The following is a 20,023-nucleotide window of genomic DNA, read 5'->3' as shown; positions in this document are numbered from 1 at the left end:
TATGCTCGATCGCACAATTCCTTACAGTTCACATGAAAAATGACAACTTTTTCCTCTCGTTGTGATTTTGGCTCATCAGAGCGTAGGACGCTAATGAGACTACTGGTGATGGCATTCATTTGTTCCCTCGCAACCATTTGTGTCAAACCAGCCGAGCGTTTGTCAAGGGGCTGTGATGTAATCACTTCAGAGCTCTACACACTTTATGCTGGTCATTTTGATGGGTGGATTTCAAGATGACCAGGGGACTTTGAGACATGGTTCTTCTACATCTGCTGCTGTCACTTATCAGTCCACTTGAGCAATCGTGGGATTTCAGCGCTCAACATGGACTGCTGGAAGGGAGGAATTCAGTCCAGTTAGGTCATGTATATAAAATAGCAAATATAAGATAGTGATGTGTCCTTTATGTTGAGTATGTTATTGAACTATGAACACTGACTCAAAAGAAAAAAGCTTACAACCGAACAAAACCCCTTAAAAATAAGAAAAAAAAAATGTGATTTGCAATAATTTTGTTTCAGTGTCTTGTTTCCACACAAGGTCTTATCACACAGGTAGTGTCTGGGTTCCCACTGTCTCTGTAACGCTGAGAAGTCTGGCTTTAGGACACATTTGTGAGCTGTGACATCATAAGCGTGTGACACACCCACCAGATCACTGACCACTCCGCTGTTACAAACTGAAGCCTCAGTCGCTACAGTTCAACAAATATTATTGCTTCTCGCCAGTTATAGTACTCACATCTGAGCGCCACCAGTGCGACCCATCTGCGATTTGTATCGACGAACTTCTGATCATTTTTCTATCCTGTTACCGCCAACTACTTCTTCCCACTATTTTCCTTCTACAGTTATACAAGAGAACCTGAGGATGATCTTGCCCCATGTAGCCACTGAGACACCCATTATCAAATAAACCAAACGTCTGTCTTTATTACATGAACAAGATTCTTCACTGTATTCCTAGAGCAAATCAGTATGTGACAGAACTTATACGGTCTTGTATCTTTAAAAGCAAGGACTTGTAAAAACCAAGGGGAAAAACAAAGGGAAAAAAAAATCACTTTGCCTTGTCATGGGTTTGGTCTTATGAATAAAATATATGCTTGATGTCTGAAACCTTTATTTTTCTCTGTAGTTTTTTGTATGTGTTGTAAAACCTGTACATATGAAGCTATATGATTATTCACCAAGGTGAGATGGAAATGATTACTAATTAGTGTTCAACAAGTCAGGAAGTATAAAGCAGTCTGACATATTTTCAGTAATAATGTGAAGAAAATTATAATGTCATTATAGGGGAGTTGATTTACAATAACAGGAGTTAAAGGATGTTAAATAAGAATCCTGCCATGAGACCAAAATTGTGTTTTGGGATATTGTTTTGGTTTGAATAATAATGGAATACTATGCTTGATAATCCAGTTCATACATTAAGATCCAACCTCTGGTCCCATCAACACCAGCGACAGCTAGGTTTGGGGTTACAGAGGGGAGTGCAACAAGGCTCCAGTTTGGGGTCCTTTCCTTTATTCATCTGGCTCTCTCCAAACACCATAGAGGCATTAAACTGCTTCTTGAGTTTCATAATCCTGTCAAGCAAGACTTGGAGATCAGGGCTTACCTTCAGGGAGAGAGGGTAGAATTGAGATGAATCTGTCTCCATGTTAAATAAAAGTCGTGGATCATGGGCTTTGAGGGTTGCAGAATCATGGCAGTCTTGGTCAGGAGTGGTTCCGCTCTGCCTGGCACCTAATGGACAAACATAAATGAGCCAAACAAACATAAGTCTACTTTAGTTCTGACTGTGTGATTATGATTTACATTGTCATTTCTACATATTCTGTTATATGCACCCTACCTTGGGTATAGAAGTAGGCCTTGTAATTTTCTAACTTGAGAGCAAATAGGCTGTACTTCTCACTTAGATATATTGGGTAGAGCATTGTCTCCATATCAATCTAAAAAAAAAAAATCATTAATATTTTATTTTTACCAAAGGGTAATCTTAGAGTGTGATACTGTATAAAAAGAACACTTCTGTCATGTCTACCCCATCCAGCAGCACTTGTGGCTCCTGCCAGCTTTGCAAAGGTAGGCAGGACATCAAGTGTGCTGGCCAGCTCATGAGTCACACCTATGGAGAAGCAAACAGTACAGACATGGACAACATGGAGAAAATCTATCACTACATTTAAACCTTGTTCCTGTGTGGCACCTTGGTGTGACTTTTGCTGTGATTTTGTGCTGTATAAATTGGAGGAAAGCAGTGGCTCATTTCCTTCATAAGAAGGTTGAGGATCGCTAGACTATCAATGAAATGTCACCTGCTTATAAAATCCTCCAAGTCTGGTTTTTCAGCTCCTTACACACTGTTTAAAAAAAAAAAATAATGGTTGTTGTTACAGTAAAACAAAAAATATATATATATGTAAATATCTTCATAGAACAACCTGTATTATTTCACAGTATAAAGTTGTGGTAATTTATCAAAATGTGCATTTTAAACCAGTAAATCCAACAGAATTTTTCCACCAACTCGACATTATCAGAGTGTTTTTAAAGTAATTAATCGTATTTTCCACAAGTTACTTTTTTTTTTTTTTAACTACTTTGGCAGGTTGTATATTCCGCTGGGACTTGTATCCTGAAAAATTACACTTTATACAATAACTATTGATGTCGGACATTCCCAGGAATCAAAGCACGAAACAAAATAAACTCTAATAGTAGAAGCATAAATGCCAATAATAAAACATAAGCTACAACAATGCACAAACATCTCAAATTAAAGAGCTGATAATACATGAAATGTGTACAACTTATAAATGGGGTTTTCCTCTTCAATAGGCATTTTTTAAAATCCATGACTTAGACTCCGGAAAATACATTATTCCTGTAGAATTAAATGCCTTTGTTACCGATTGTGCATTGAATTCCACTCCATGAGATTTTGTTGTGTTGCTCTGGGTTTGCTTAGGGCCTCCACAGGACGTTTGTCAGGAGAGCTACATGTTGATCTCCAGCTGTAAAAGTGAATGGGCCTCAGGCAGCCTTGAACATTTGGGAGACTAGTGGACTTCCATTTTGTGCCACTGTGCTACCACATAACAGCAACTCCTGAAAATATAATGAATTGTAAATCATATTGCCAGGACAGCTGTCCCTCTAATGATGGGATGGATGCCTCCCATCATTAGAGGGACAGCTGTCCTGTCATTAGGTGTGCTAACTAGAGCACAATAGTTGCTAATTAGAGCTACTGTTTTGTCACTAGCCTATAGCAGTCTGCCTCTCAGTAGGAGGGGTCTGGTTAGGTTTAAAACTCCAGCTTTTGTTGGCTTCTGTTATTCTCTACAAGAGTCAGACAGAAGTCAGACTTCCAGAGCAAGAATTTTAGCTGAGGAAGCTTCTGCGATTTGAAGTGAAACATCCTCGCGTCAAGCAACCCAGTCCAGTCGAAGATTCAAGCTTCTCTACTATGGAAACCACCTGGAGAACTGAGAGCCTACACAGAAACATATCTACTCTTCACTCGAGCGTCTACTTGCTGCCCAAACAGTAATGAAGAATATAAACTCTATATACAGTCCGACATACAAAGTAAGTGCTAATGCTAATTAGTATTTTGCTAATAAATTGTGCCTTTTTAAAACTACATTTAAACTGCACTGAGCTTCATATTTTGAAATAGTTTGTATACAATTAGTCTATAATATGTAAAGTTTGCATATTCTGAAATAACTGGAAAAAATGTTTTTCAGTATTTTGGCGACACCTGTAAATATGTCATGGAACTAATGCTGAAGTGCCGATTTCAGAGACGTGTAGGGTTGCCAACCGTCCCTTGAAAAACGGAATCGTCCCTTATTTGGAAATAAAAGTGTGCGTTCCGTATTGACCTGAAACGGGACGCAGTTTGTCCCGTATTTCTGTGAGAATCAAAAAGTCTGTAAAATGTCAATGGAATTGACTGGCGCTTTATATGGAAACTTACGGTAAATTTGATCCCAGCCTCTCTCCTGCTTTTCACCAATGAGCTGACAGACACGAGTTGACGATACAGAATCACTCTTATCTCATTGGTCGAGGGACATCTGCTCGCAAGAAGATACCGACGTCATGAGCCGACGACGGTCGCTGGACGACAATAACAAATCAGCATGGCTGATATCGATACAGACACCGACACTGGCACTGCAGATATGCCTACGGACAGCAATATCTGTAACGTCGTTACTCCTCCTCCTAAAAAACCCCCCAAAAAAACAAAACAAAAAAGAATGCAAAAATACAGGGGAGAATGAGAAAAGGAAAATGGCTGGGGGAAAAGGTGCTCTATAACAGTATTGTTTACTTTTCAGACTTTATTTTTTGCACTTTTTATTACACTAAATGTGTAAATGTGTACTGTTACATTGTTTTGGATGATGCAAATTTTCTGTTTTTTTTTTTTGTTTATACAATTTTAAGTTAAGCAATAGCACTACAGAGATTTATTTTTAAAGAAGACAGAATGCTCATATTGAAATTGTGAGTGAAAATTTATTTTCCACTAAAGATAAATTGCTAAATAATAATTTGTTTTCCATGTGTTCATATCAGAACAAATGCATGTATGCATCTACCTAAATTCAGGGTCAAGTCAACAGTCAAATGGTTACAAATCGTTTCACACAGACGCTGGGAAGGGTGAAGGCAATGGTCAGTCGGCCGGTCGGCCCTGGCAGTGAGGTGTCCCTTATTTATTTTTCAGAGAGTTGGCAACCCTAGAGACGTGTCTTTGATCTGAGCTTATTATTCCTTGCATTACATGTGTGGAAATAAATGTGTGGGTAGACAACAGAAACATGTACACTTTACCTAAACTATTTGCACAGTAATGAAGACAACAGAACAAGTCAAAATGTAGTGGATTTTTTTTATACATGTTTATTTTTCAATATTGATTCAATATTAAAGACAACTGGACACTCTTCAGAGGAGGTTTTATAAACCCCTTCTAAGCCTGTATATCCCATCGGTGGGAAATTTCACTTTTTATTTGTGAGATACTGACAAGCCAAAATGAAGCAGGTGGTAGGGGGTTAAAGGAACTGCAATTAAAGAGGAACTCAAAAATAACAAAAACAAAAGGAGAGTCATCAGGAGAGGTGTCAGTCCCATTGTTAGGAGGGACAGCTGCCCTATCATTAGGAGGGTGCTAACTAGAGCACAATAGGTGCTAATTAGAGCAAATCTTTAGTCACTAGCCTATAGCAGTCTGCTTCTCGGTAGGAGGGGTCTGGTTAGGTTTAAAACTCCAGCTTTTGTGGCTTCTGTTATTCTTCTCTACAAGAGTCAAGACAGAAGTCAGACTACCAGAGCAAGAATTTTAGCTGCGGAAGCTTCTGCGATTTGAAGTGAAACATCCTCGCGTCAAGCAACCCAGTCCAGTCGAAGATTCAAGCTTCTCTACTATGGAAACCACCTGGAGAACTGAGAGCCTACACAGAAACATATCTACTCTTCACTCGAGCGTCTACTTGCTGCCCAAACAGTAATGAAGAATATAAACTCTATATACAGTCCGACATACAAAGTAAGTGCTAATGCTAATTAGTATTTTGCTAATAAATTGTGCCTTTTTAAAACTACATTTAAACTGCACTGAGCTTCATATTTTGAAATAGTTTGTATACAATTAGTCTATAATATGTAAAGTTGGCATATTCTGAAATAACTGGAAAAAATGTTTTTCAGTATTTTGGCGACACCTGTAAATATGTCATGGAACTAATGCTGAAGTGCCGATTTCAGAGACGTGTAGGGTTGCCAACCGTCCCTTGAAAAACGGAATCGTCCCTTATTTGGAAATAAAAGTGTGCGTTCCGTATTGACCTGAAACGGGACGCAGTTTGTCCCGTATTTCTGTGAGAATCAAAAAGTCTGTAAAATGTCAATGGAATTGACTGGCGCTTTATATGGAAACTTACGGTAAATTTGATCCCAGCCTCTCTCCTGCTTTTCACCAATGAGCTGACAGACACGAGTTGACGATACAGAATCACTCTTATCTCATTGGTCGAGGGACATCTGCTCGCAAGAAGATATCGACGTCATGAGCCGACGACGGTCGCTGGACGACAATAACAAATCAGCATGGCTGATATCGATACAGACACCGACACTGGCACTGCAGATATGCCTACGGACAGCAATATCTGTAACGTCGTTACTCCTCCTCCTAAAAAAAAACAAAAAAACAAAAAAGAATGCAAAAATACAGGGGAGAATGAGAAAAGGAAAATGGCTGGGGGAAAAGGTGCTCTATAACAGTATTGTTTACTTTTCAGACTTTATTTTTTGCACTTTTTATTACACTAAATGTGTAAATGTGTACTGTTACATTGTTTTGGATGATGCAAATTTTCTGTTTTTTTTTGTTTATACAATTTTAAGTTAAGCAATAGCACTAGATTTATTTTTAAAGAAGACAGAATGCTCATATTGAAATTGTGAGTGAAAATTTATTTTCCACTAAAGATAAATTGCTAAATAATAATTTGTTTTCCATGTGTTCATATCAGAACAAATGCATGTATGCATCTACCTAAATTCAGGGTCAAGTCAACAGTCAAATGGTTACAAATCGTTTCACACAGACGCTGGGAAGGGTGAAGGCAATGGTCAGTCGGCCGGTCGGCCCTGGCGGTGAGGTGTCCCTTATTTATTTTTCAGAGAGTTGGCAACCCTAGAGACGTGTCTTTGATCTGAGCTTATTATTCCTTGCATTACATGTGTGGAAATAAATGTGTGGGTAGACAACAGAAACATGTACACTTTACCTAAACTATTTGCACAGTAATGAAGACAACAGAACAAGTCAAAATGTAGTGGATTTTTTTATATATGTTTATTTTTCAATATTGATTCAATATTAAAGACAACTGGACACTCTTCAGAGGAGGTTTTATAAACCCCTTCTAAGCCTGTATATCCCATCGGTGGGAAATTTCACTTTTTATTTGTGAGATACTGACAAGCCAAAATGAGGCAGGTGGTAGGGGGTTAAAGGAACTGCAATTAAAGAGGAACTCAAAAATAACAAAAACAAAAGGAGAGTCATCAGGAGAGGTGTCAGTCCCATTGTTAGGAGGGACAGCTGCCCTATCATTAGGAGGGTGCTAACTAGATCACAATAGGTGCTAATTAGAGCAAATCTTTAGTCACTAGCCTATAGCAGTCTGCTTCTCGGTAGGAGGGGTCTGGTTAGGTTTAAAACTCCAGCTTTTGTGGCTTCTGTTATTCTTCTCTACAAGAGTCAAGACAGAAGTCAGACTACCAGAGCAAGAATTTTAGCTGAGGAAGCTTCTGCGATTTGAAGCGAAACGCCCTCGCGTCAAGCAACCCAGTCCAGTCGAAGATTCAAGCTTCTCTACTATAACAAAAGCAAAAATGTTTCTGTGCAAAACAGCAGCCCCAAATCCTGGATGTCACTATTTCAAAACAACGCAAAGAGCCAAAAATTCTGCCTTTTGTCATTGTGTCAACCCCACCCCCACATTGTCTTTTTTCATGATTACAATTTCAATTAGGTCAAATCACTTCCGTGTGCCACTAACATTTATCACATTATTATTTTCCTTTGTAAGAATTTGTCCCATCAACACTGGCAGCAGCTGGGCTTAGGGCTACAGAGAGGAGTGCAACAAGGCTCGAGTTTGGGGTCACGTCCTTTATTAATCTGGCTCTCTCCAAACACCATGGAGTCTTCAAACTGCTTCTTGATATTCCTGATCTTGTCCAGCAGGACTTGGAGGTCAGGTCTTCCCACCAGGGAAAGAGGATAGTATTCAGACGGGTCAGCCTCCAGGTCAAATAAAAGTGGTGGGTCATGGGATTTCAGGGTTGCGAATACTGGGCAGTCTTTGTCAGGAGTAGTCCCGCTGTGTGTAGCACCTGATGCAGAAAATGACAAGAGTCAAATCTACTTAAATCAACTGTAGTTTGTTTTATACCTTCACTTAACATTATATGTATGAACACCCTTAATTGGAGTAAGCGGTTGAAGATGAGTAAGTGTATGAGCACTACCTTGTGTATAGAAGTGGGCCTTGTACTTTCCAAACCGAAGGGCAAATAAGCCATACATTTTACTGGGAAATGTTGGGTAGAATATTATCGTCTCCCTCTTACTCTACAAAACAAATGTAACCAATTATGATGAATGGGTATTTGCAAGCAACGTCCACCTAAATAACATGTTAAAAGCAAAGGCTTATTAATAGAACACATAATAAGAAAGCCATTGATGTTGGCTAAACTGACAGAAAATCAGTTAAAATTTCAGAAAAAAATGAAGGGTGAATTTAGACAGTTTCAGGTTCAACAGTGAAGATAAACAAAAAATTGGGGAAAAAAGTTTTTATTTCAAATGTGATATTTTTCAAAATGTTTATTACAGGAAAGCAACAAGCCAGCGAAGCCAGCTCCTTGGATGGACTTTTGACATTGCTCAGTACATAAATAACTGGCATCATTGTTGTTCAATTTTTGTCTGAAAGAATTATTGATTTTTGTCAACCATAGATCAAAATTCAATCACACATAAAAAAAGTTTAAAGTCATACCATTTTCCACACACTGAAAAAACAATCAAACAACAGCAACAACATAGGCCTTATCTGTCTTCAGCTTTGCCTTTCCCCTTTCTCCAATTACACTTTACAAATCTAAAACCATGCCTGTTGCCAAGATGAGGTCCACAGATCCATTCATCAAATTTTCTGCTACTAAACTGTTGAATTACAATGAAGGACTTTTAATTTTTAAGTCCTCCCAAAAGTGCTATCATCAAGAAATGAAGGAGCTACAATTTGGCCCCGACACAATCTAGTGCTGTCATTGAATGTAAATCTGGACCAAGGCAACAGAAAATGCAATGCTTGGGCTCACTTTGTTCTGGAGAAGTTAGGCTTTCCTTCATCTGTCATTTTGTAAGGGTTTGTCTATCGTTGAGAAATAACAATTATAAAATGTCACAAATCTACATTACAGGGTACTGCGCTGCTCCGGTTTTAATGGGTTAATTTTCACTGTATGGGAATCTTTACTTTGTGTGAGACATTGTATTAGAGATGTGTGTACCTTTCCTTGGTTAACTAAGACTTCTGTCATGTCAACACCATCCAGCAGCACTTGTGGTAGTTTGGCTCCAGCAAGACTTGCAATGGTTGGCAGGATATCGAGCGTGCTGGCCAGCTCATGAGTCACACCTACAGAGACGCAACGAGTACTGATGTAGACAATACTGAGAGAACCTTCTATCCCTATGCATTGAATTTTATGTACAGATCCTAAAATTTAATGGTATGTATTCCAAACCAGGCAAAACATTTTGAACTCACTTGTATAAAATGCCTTATTGTGATTTTCTAAACCCACTTATTCCAGTTAATGGTCATCAGAAGAGTGGAACCTATCCTAGCAGTCATCAGGTGGGAGGCAGGGAACACATCGGACAGACCGCTTGTCTACTATTGTGATATTTTTGATATATCTGTTATTATTATATGGCTGTGTTATTTGAAGTGTTCAAGTAGGTCAAGAATTTACCTATCAACTGTCTTTAAGAGAAATGGAACAAAACCAAACACAGGACATTCAAATAACCTGACGGGAATATCTGTTTAAGATTATTCCAGTAAACCATTTAACCACTACAGTTTCAACTAAAACATTTATTTCAATGTTCAGAATGACCTGTTTCAATGGCAGGCTGGTTGGTAATTCAGAAAGCCCATGGTCTCAACAAGATACAAGGACTGCTTGTATACAATTTGTCTACACAGTCTCCCTCAACTTCAGTGCACTTAATCCACCAAGATTCAAGCATCACTAATTTGTTGTGAAAGAAATTCATATCTCCAGCCTCCCAAAGATCTCAGGAATTTGGATCATCACTCAAACCACTACTGGCACTTTAGCTTTGTAATTCTTATTTTCATCTTCTTTTTAACAGGAAACAGCTATGCTTCACCTTGCTGTCAACATTTAATGCTGTGTTTAAAGCTCAGTTATCAGTCAATCAAGCTTCATTTATATAGCAACTTTAAAAAAGGAAAGTAAAAAGGTCCAACACAAGACCCCAATAAGAAAACAAAAGCAAAATCAGACAGAAAGTAATGGTTAAAGGAAATAAGAGGAATAACTGGGTCTAAAAAGGAATGTGCAAAGATTTCTTTCAATGATTGTGCCACCCTCAACTCTCAAGACACCATTCCAAAGACAAAGGACATACCAATAATTACAAAAAGCTGCCTCCACACATCTGTTCTCACCTTTGGAACAACTATGATGCCAGAGTGAGGATTTGAGTGGTGTTGGCGGGAAAATAAATAAATAAATAAATAAAATAAATCAACTGAAAGGTATAAAGGTGCTAAGTAGGACATTACGGGCATCTGGCCAACTTTATTGAGATGTTCCAAGGTCAAAGTACAAACTCTGGGGTGAGATTTGAAAACTAATAAAATCATTCACAATTTAGTTCTAATCTAATAGTGAACCAATGAAGGGACTTAAACTGGTGCAGTGTAGGCTCTCTTTCTGGTCTTGGTTCAGACACGTGCTGCTGCATTCTGAATGGTCAGCAATTTATTTATTGTTTTCTTGGGAAGACCAGAGAAGAGAACATGACAACAGCTGAGCCTGCTAGTAATAAAGGCCAGAAGCAACAGCTCCGTACCAGTCAGTGAAAGGAAAGGCCATAGTTTTTTGGTCATAAAATTAATGTGATGTTCAAAATTTAAAGCTGGATCTAAAAACATACAAAGTTTTTTTTTTGTTATTTTACAAGTGGCTTAGATTTTTGCAGCAGAGGTATTAAATGTGTATTTAATAATTCTCTCTGTGCCTTTATTTCAAACCTCTGGCAGCACTGAATCTCTACCACAGATGAATGTTTCCTGACCTGGCTTGATCGTCCCGGGCCAGTAGGCGACGGCTGGCTCTCTCATGCCGCCGTCATAGGTGGTGCCTTTCCCACACTTCAACAGGCCAGCATTACCTCCACGCGACATGCGCATCAGCTCAGGCCTAAGTGAAGACAGAGTGAAATAACACAACAAAACATGATAAACAAGGCCACAAAGCTATTAAGCACAGGGCAAAGATATAAAACAACACCACCTTTGAACAGAAGATAATTACTAATAAAATAAAACCTGCAGTGAAAGTTGATCAAAAATTAAAAAAAAAAAAAAAAAAAAAAATCAATGACAAACAATATAAACAGGAATGTCACAAATAGAGCTAATTACAGCCACACCATGCATATCAAACACTTTTAAAAATTCCTGTGTGCTTTTCAAATTACTCACTGCAATTTTAAGTATTGTTATTTTTAACGGGTCTTTTCAATGTGTGAGCTCAACAATGCTTATTTCTTATTTTTTGCCCTTATTCTAATTTCCGTTTTTTTTTAACATTGTTATGGTCTTTTAATGTATTGATGGTTTAAGGTGTGCTGGATGGTTGTACTGGTACCAACTGTTCAAAGAATTGCCTCTTGGAGATAAAAAAAAAAGAAGTGATCTTTGATATGATCTAAACTGGGTACTGACATTCATTCACAAGTTCAAGGAAAAGACCAACCCATTGTCAGAAGTGAAGAAAACAAGTGTGTTGTTGATCACTCCCATCTGCTCCAGAGTTGACAGGATGTCTCCTACAGTACTGTCAAACTCCAAAAGAGCATCTCCAAACGGGCCCCTTAAGGAGCGCCCAGCAGCCCCTGGACCAGCATACTGGGGGTAGTGGGTGTGCTAGACAAGGACCAACAGCTGTGTTAGTGGTAATTTATACTTTCCTATGGCAACAAAGTAACATCGAAAGAAAAGAAATTGCAACTCTTATGTACCAGTGTGTATTGAGCAGAAAAGACAGAAATGTGTCCTACTTTAGACTATTCCTGGTTCTTACATGGGAGGGATAGTAGAGAAAGAAAGGCTGTTTATTCTTGGTTGACTTGATGATAAAATCAGTAGCAAATTCGCTGTAAGCCCTTTCCAGATACAGGAAATTGGCTGGCTGCTGCATTATGACATCATTGTGCATCAGTGGGACGGATACACTGCCAATGTTGCATAATCCAAAACACTTTACATCTGGAGGAAAACAAGTCAGGTTCTGACAGGGGCCCTGGGATGACATGAAACACAAGTGAAAAGATGTTAAAATTAAAAAACAAAAACAAAAAAACTTTTTGGGTAACTGATACCAAGTCATTATTAAAATTATTCTGGAATGCTTTGTGTAGAAAATGTTCTAATCACTGTCAATATGCTTAATAATTTGAGGTTTTTGAGAACACAAAACTTTCTGACAGAGATCAGCTGACAAGGAACGCAATTTGTGAACAGGGAAAGGGACAAATACAGTTTTTTTTAACAATGATTTAAACAAAAAATTAAAAATATGCATGTGGATGACTCTCTACTTTGCACGTAAGAATCACAATATTTTTTTCCATTCTTTGTTGTACAAATATCTATAAGATATTATTGTGTGTGTGAAACAGACGCTTGCACACAAAAGAACAGAGAGCATGTTAAACTACCTTCATTTGTTATACTTGTGAAACTGTAAATAAAGTATCCTTATTAATGCTTCACAAATCACCCGGAGTTTCTTATAACCTGTCTGAACAGGAAGTGAAAACATAACAGGAGCACCAGCATTCACGCCCTGAGCAAACACACTGGCAACAGCGGGAAGGAAGAACTATCTCTGTCTCTTGTTTTTGGTTCTTACCCAAGGCCATCGGGAATTGAGAAGACTTTGCATCCGTCCCTCCGTCCGTCTGTGTGTGCTCAGCATAAGTCCACACCTATTACTGCTAGAGTCTTCAAATTCACAGGGAGCATTTTTGGGACACAGACCTTGGACATTTCAAAGATGGCTAACCTTGACCTATTCTAAGGGGTCAAAGGTCATACTCTTTCTACACGTTCTTTCACTGATTACATGCTCATATGGCCGAGGGTATTTTAGCACTGCATTATATTTAATTATTATTATTATTATTATTGTTATAGGAAGTGCAAATTTAAGCAGATCAGACTCAGAGAACATCAGCTTTGATCACACTAACAAACACAAAAAACAAAGAAATCAAACAAATATACATTTAGTTAGTAATATCATTCAGGCGTGCATTGTGCAGTTCACTTGATCTCTAACCTACACTTACGGTGTTAAAAAAGAGAGTTTATGCAAGATTAAAAAAATAAATAAAAATAAAGTGCTCCAGTTTTGGTCAAATGCAATGCCAAATATTGGTTAAGACATAGGATTTTTTTCAGTAAAACTTTTTACTTTAACTGCTTGGCATCACAGTTAAGGGTAGCAAGATCAAAGTGCATTGAATCCTATGACCTATTTTGCCACATACATTTGGACAAAATACATCACAGAGTGGATTTTTTTGCTTTATGCAAATGCACTGATATTGACCTGATCGTGGGAGTAAGGAATTCCAAGGTACTCATCAAATCCCTGATTGGTTGGGAGGAACATTCCATTAGGCCCAACTCCCAGGTGCCACTTCCCAACAGCAGCAGTGGCGTAGCCCAGAGGTTTCAAAATTTCAGCGATGGTGGTCTCATTCAGAGGAAGGCCGCCTATAGAGTCTGGATAAAACACTCCTGGATAAACACCTGACCGGGTCTGATAGCGCCCCGTCAGCAAAGACGCCCTGGAAGACATCAACATAAAACAAAACTGTTATTTCACTGAAGTGACAAGAATTCCACAATAAAGTCCATTTCATTCAACCCAAGTGTAAATTTTCATGTACGTAAAGCCAAAAATCCAAGCTAATTTAGAACCAGTGATGTGTAAAACCTCAGCCATACTTCACCACAAGGCACATAAGAATCCATCATCAATGCTGAGACATTATAGAGCCTTGCATGACAATGCACATGCAGTGAATAAGCACTGCATGAGAGTGCATAAGCTTCTAGAACAGCCCAGATCCCATGCAAGACTTTTATTTGCTGATTTTAGCTCTGCTTTTAATAACATGCAGCCCCATATTTGAATTGATAGGCTAGCTTCCTATTTTATGATACCTGATCAGACTTTATTGATGATTTTAAGTTTCTTAACAGACTGCAGCAGGTTTTGTCCTCTATCTTTAAATATAGGTTCTCCTCAGGGCTGTGTCCTTTCTCCCCTGCTTTTTATCCTTTCGATCATGGCTGTGCTCCCTGAATGTGTCAGGTGGTGTAATGATAGCTTCCTCGATTTAAATGTGTTAAAAACTAAGGAAATTATTATAGATTTCAGAAAATCTATTGTTGGCCCAAAATCCAGCAGTATTCAAGGTAAAGAGGTACAAATTGTGTACACATATATCAGTATTTGGGCACCGTGTTTGACTCGCAACTCAAATTCAGTGATAACGCAGACAGCATTATAAAGTGAGCAAACCAAGGAATCTAGTTGTTGAGGTAACTCAGTTCCTTCAGTGTCAGTAGAAATATCTTATGTACCTTTTAGCAAACTTTTATTGAGACACTTAACATTTTGCTTTATATGCTGCTTTTATGGTCTATCTGCGAAAAACAGGAAGTGTCTGAATGACATCATCAGGGTGTGCTCTAAAGTTACTGTGGTCCAGAAAGCGCACAAAATATTATCACAACCTGATCATGTACTTGTCAGTGAATTTGTATCTATGCCATCAGTTCTGCGGTATTATGTGCCGATTCAGGAAACAAAGCATATGCAAATTATTTTTTTCCTTCGGCCATGAGGTTACTAAATGAACAAGTGTAGAGGTGAATTGTCAATGATTTAGCATACTGTTCTGCTGTGCTGCCACTGGTTGTGATTATTGTTGATGTGATGATGTTTGATTGTCGATGATAATGGTTATTTATTTATTTCCTTATCTCTTTTTATCGTATTTATTCGGTAATTATGGATGGGCTGACTGTATAAGTGAATTGCCCTTCAGGGACTAATAAAGTCATCTGAATCTGAATAATGGCAATGAGCTGAGGAAGGTTCAGGGAGTCAGTTTGTTAACATGGTCATTAGTCTGAGTCAGCCTTTAACTGCTGTTGAAACACACGCACACACACACAGTTTGTTCTCCTTTTTATTCAAAGTGTACAAAGGGTACACTTTGATACAAGTTTATCTTTATTTGTTCTCAAAACAATAAAACCATAAGCAGCGTGGTGAACACTTTTGTTAGGCCTGGACCCACATACCAGAGCTTATTAGTACTGCTAATACTGTTTAGGATAATGATATTATTTCACAATTCTATATTTTTATTGGGCGTGGCTATTCGCACAGCGGCCGTGTCCATAACTCTCATTTGGCTATTCGCACGGCAAGACTCTGGTGGCAAAACGTGGAACTACTTGTATAAACAAACATACTGCATTCAAGATGTCGTAACTCCTTTAATATTTTTCGATTTTGATTTTTTTTTTTGTCCGTGTCCACATTTCAGTATTCGCACGGCAAGACTCTAGTGGTAAAACTTGGAACTACTTGTATAAACAAACATACTGCATTCAAGATGTCTTAACTCCTTCGGCCATGTCCATAACTCTCATTTCAGTATTCGCATGGCAAGACTGGTGGCAAAAGGCCGACCCTATTCGAACAACGGCAGTATGTTTATTTATACAGACGGTTGCCCAGTTCCGGATCACCTTTTTTAAAGTCCCGCTATACGGAGCCATAATGCAACTGAATGTCCTTTATTGTGTATTGTTGTATTGGGTATTTGGATGTTATTTAGCTGAAAAAGTCTGGGTGGAGTAGCGCTTCTACTTAAAGTGGGAAGCCATATTATGTGTGGCGCAAACATTTGCCAGAAACGGATCACTTTTGCCAGTTCTGGATCACGACACTCTGCGTCACTTTGGGTTCATTCCTGGCATCTGGCTGGAGCCCTTCTAATGCAGAATGATACACACTGTGCCCGAGAATGTGTTTTGACCACAAAATGATAGAAATAATACTTATTAAATGAGAATTTACTTCGTTTCGAAAAGCGCCGTTATACATTTTTACGAGCAAAAAATGAAGTGTGGAGGTGAGATTTCTCCCGAATTAAAAAGTAAAAGCCCCCACATTCATGTCCATTCGTGATGTGGAGATGAGCCCCAAAGTCCACATGACTCACAACTACAGACACGAGGCTGCTGCTTCAAGTGATCCGGAACTGGCAAATTTTTGCGTCGGAGATAAATGTGCGCAGCAATTAAACAGCAAGACATAACACACTGACATTTTCTACCCAAGTAAGTAAGTATTTTCCCACTCTAGAACCAAAAACACCGAACGGCTAACTCACCTTTGCTATGTTTTAGAGCTCGTTACTTTAAAACTTGCAGGAATGAGTGAGTCAGAAAAAACACGTACACCGCAGACACCGGGATGTTTTGATTCCTCTGCTGATCACAAGGATGGCTGGATCCGGTCGAGCTTGTGGTCGTTTGTAGACAAAACATCAATCTTTCCATTGGTACCAAGTATTGGCTTATTCGTGCTGATTACGAGAAACGGCGGCACAAAAACTACAGCGATCCAGAACTGGCAATGATCCGGAACTGGGCAAGTAACTGTATAAGTAGTTCCAAGTTTTACCACCGGAGTCTTGCCGTGCGAATAGCCAAATGAGAGTTATGGACACGGCAGCCGTGCAAATAGCCACTTCCATTTTTATTATCCCACAACCTGATCTCAGATAAGCGGTTAATTTTCTTTTTGGATGGACCAGCCCAAAGTTGTGCCCACCCCTCTAGAAATCCTTCCTCCGCCCCTGTGTTCGGCGGTACCTGGACGGGCTGCACACCGGGCTGCTGCAGTAAAAGTCGGTGAAGCGCAGTCCTCGCGCTGCTAGGCGGTCCAGGTTCGGAGTCAGTGATGTGGGGTGACCGTAACACCCCAAGTCCCCAAAACCCAAATCATCCGCAAACAGGACGACGAAGTTCGGAGGTGAAGCCGAGGAGGAGAAGCAGAAATGAAGGAAAAGGTTCAAAACGACGACACGGATGGAAGCCATTCCTCAAATATTGAACTGTCCTGTCTCCGTTATCTCGCTACTCCAAGGAAAGCCTGACTGAGCTGGAACCTAATGTGTTTATTCCTAGAGTAGCGAAGAAACCATGAATTTCTAAAACTGAACATTGGACACTGACTGGCTGAGAGTTTCGACGTCATCATTAGCGGCGCTGTTGTCGCATAAAAAGGTAGCGCCCTCTGGGGGTCAGTAAAGTCAATGGCGGTACAGATCATAGACCACAGATCTTCTATAGATAGGCTCGAGCTGCACTAAAGGCCTGCCCGAGCGGATCGCGGCTCCGCCATCTTGAAAGGTTGAAGCTCTGCAGCCGTCTCGCGGTGTCAGTAGAAAATGCATGCGCTGCGCTTGTAATCACTGTCGATTCTCTGGCCGACTTCTCCACCATTATTTACATTTACAAGATGTGAAAACTTGTGTTTACGTCAATTCAGATACGTAGATTCGATTTCTGAAGTCAGATTTATCATAACTGTTGATTGTTTCTCCCTATAAGGCTGCGAATGGAGCGTAAAGTGGAGCTCTTGTCAATAGAAAACTCATGTCATCAGTCAACTCGGGCGGATCCAGCTTTCTTATAAGGGGGGAGCATGCCCCCCCCAGAAAATTTCAAAATTGAATGTGTATTTTCCTGCAATCTGAGGCAATTCAAGCATGTATTTTGGACATTTGAAACAGGTAATTGTTATAATTTTATGAACAAGTTAAGAGGAATGACAGAAAATTTTTTTTCAGTATCTGACATCAAATGTCACAATATTGTTTTACACTCTGCATAATGGTCAGGTTCCACACTAAAAGCTAGGCAGGAGAAAGTTAGAAATAGCACATCATTATTTGGATATATTAATGAGCCTTTATAGTTCAAGATGATTTATTCTCCTGGTTCTCAAATAACATGGAGATGCAGAAGAGGTGACTGGGGTGAGCCTGAATGAAACATTTGACAACATCCTCAGTGTTCAGTTCCTTTGCCTTGGTGTAATGTACTGCCGTCATGGTACAGTGAGGAAACTAAGTATTTGAACACCCTGCGATTTTGCAAGTTCTCCCACTTAGAAATCATGGAGGGGTCTGAAATTTTCATCTTAGGTGCATGTCCACTGTGAGAGACATAATCTAAAAAAAAAAAAAAAAAATCCAGAAATCACAATGTGTGATTTTTTTTTAAATAATTTATTTGTATGTTACTGCTGCAAATAAGTATTTGATCACCTACCAACCAGCAAGAATTCTGACTCACACAGACCTGTTAATTTTTCTTTAAGAAGCCCTCTTATTCTGCACTCTTTACCTGTATTAATTGCCCCTGTTTGAACTTGTTACCTGTATAAAAGACACCTGTTCACACACTCAATCAGTCACACTCCAACCTGTCCACCATAGCCAAGACCAAAGAGCTGTCTAAGGACACCAGGGACAAAACTTTAGACCTGCACAAGGCTGGGATGGACTACAGGACAACAGGCAAGCAGCTTGGTAGAAGACAACAACTGTTATGATTATTCATTATAAAGTGGAAGAAACACAAGATGACTGTCAATCTCCCTCAGTCTGGGATTCCATGCAAGATCTCATTTTGGGGGGTAAGGATGATTCTGAGAAAGCTCAGAACTACACAGGAGGACCTGGTCAATGACCTGAAGAGAGCTGGTACCACAGTCACAAAGATTACATTAGTAACACATGATGCTGTCATGGTTTAAAATCCTGCAGGACAGCAAGGTCCCCCTGCTCAAGCCAGCACATGTCCAGGCCCGTTTGAAGTTCACCAGTGACCATCTGGATGATCCAGAGGAGGCATGGGAGAAGGTCATGTTGTCAGATGAGACCAGAATAGAGCTTTTTGGAATCAACTCCACTTACCATGTTTAGAGGATCAGAACAACCCAAGAAAACCATCCCGACTGTGAAGCATGGGGGTGGAAACATCATACTCTGGGGGTGCTCTTCTGTGAAGGGGACAGGACGACTGCACCGTATTGAACGGAGGATGGATGGAGTCATGTATTGTGACATTTTGGCAAAGAACCTCCTTCCCTCAGTAAGAGCATTGATGATGGGTCATGTCTGAGTCTTCCAGCATGACAATGACCCCAAACACACAGCCAGTGCAACTAAGGAGGGGCTCCATAAGAAGCATTTCAAGGTCCTGGAGTGGCCTGGCCAGTCTCCAGACCTGAACTCAATAGAAAATTCTTTGGAGGGAGCTGAAACTCCAAACCTGAAAGATTTGGAGAAGATCTGTATGGAGGAGTGGACCAAAATCGCTGCTGCAGTGTGTGCAAACCTGGTGAAAAACTACAGGAAACGTTTGACCTCTGTAACTGTAAACAAAGGCTATTGTACCAAATATTAACATTGATTTTCACAGGTGTTCAAATACTTATTTGCAGCAGTAACATACAAATAAATTATTAAAAAATCATACATTGTGATTTCTGGATTTTTTTTTTTTTTTTTTAGATTATGTCTCTCACAGTGGACATGTACCTAAGATGAAAATGTCAGACCCCTCCATGATTTCTAAGTGGGAGAACTTGCAAAATTGCAGGGTGTTCAAATACTTATTTTCCTCACTGTAGATGCATTGAAAGCAAGAATAATAGACAAAAAAAATGACACTTAAGTTGTAATATCAAAGTTCTTTTTTGCATGCTTCTGTGTACCCTGGTCACACGGCAGTTAATGAAGGGCAATGAAGCCCTAACGTAACAAGAAATCTGGACTTTCATTGATTTTCATTTGCATCGTTTTCGCGCAGCCTCATTCCTGAATATTCATCAGGATTTTTAAACTGTCAAAAAATTTGAATGTCTGGCCCATTCACATGGCATACGATGATTCCTGAATGAAGGGAAAAGTACAAAAGTCACAGTTTGTTGAGAAAAGGTGAATGAAAGAGCTTTATCATTGAATAGCTTGT

At 39.4% G+C, this 20,023-nt stretch overlaps 1 protein-coding gene across 2 annotated transcripts; it reads right to left on the bottom strand.

Annotated features, from left to right (window-relative positions):
• Positions 1 to 915: 915 nt before the first annotated feature.
• On the bottom strand, positions 916 to 17,187 carry arsa (arylsulfatase A). Of its 2 annotated transcripts, none has more exons than XM_034176668.1 (8): positions 16,853 to 17,187; positions 13,500 to 13,740; positions 11,967 to 12,185; positions 11,640 to 11,809; positions 10,957 to 11,081; positions 9,132 to 9,259; positions 8,079 to 8,181; positions 916 to 1,754 (listed from the first exon to the last, which is right to left on the bottom strand). In XM_034176668.1, exons 1-8 carry the CDS (start codon positions 17,077 to 17,079, stop codon positions 1,459 to 1,461), a joined length of 1,509 nt encoding a protein of 502 aa, XP_034032559.1. In that variant the 5' UTR covers positions 17,080 to 17,187; the 3' UTR covers positions 916 to 1,458. The 2 variants fall into 2 exon arrangements, with proteins under 2 accessions (XP_034032559.1, XP_034032558.1); XM_034176667.1 differs by lacking the exon at positions 916 to 1,754 and adding an exon at positions 7,564 to 7,943 and having other exon boundaries at positions 16,853 to 17,079.
• Positions 17,188 to 20,023: the final 2,836 nt, after the last annotated feature.

The sequence above is a fragment of the Thalassophryne amazonica genome, chromosome 8, assembly GCF_902500255.1.
Source record: "Thalassophryne amazonica chromosome 8, fThaAma1.1, whole genome shotgun sequence".
In the NCBI taxonomy this organism is placed as follows: Eukaryota; Metazoa; Chordata; class Actinopteri; order Batrachoidiformes; family Batrachoididae; genus Thalassophryne; species Thalassophryne amazonica.
This window is presented reverse-complemented; position numbering and strand designations above follow the sequence as displayed.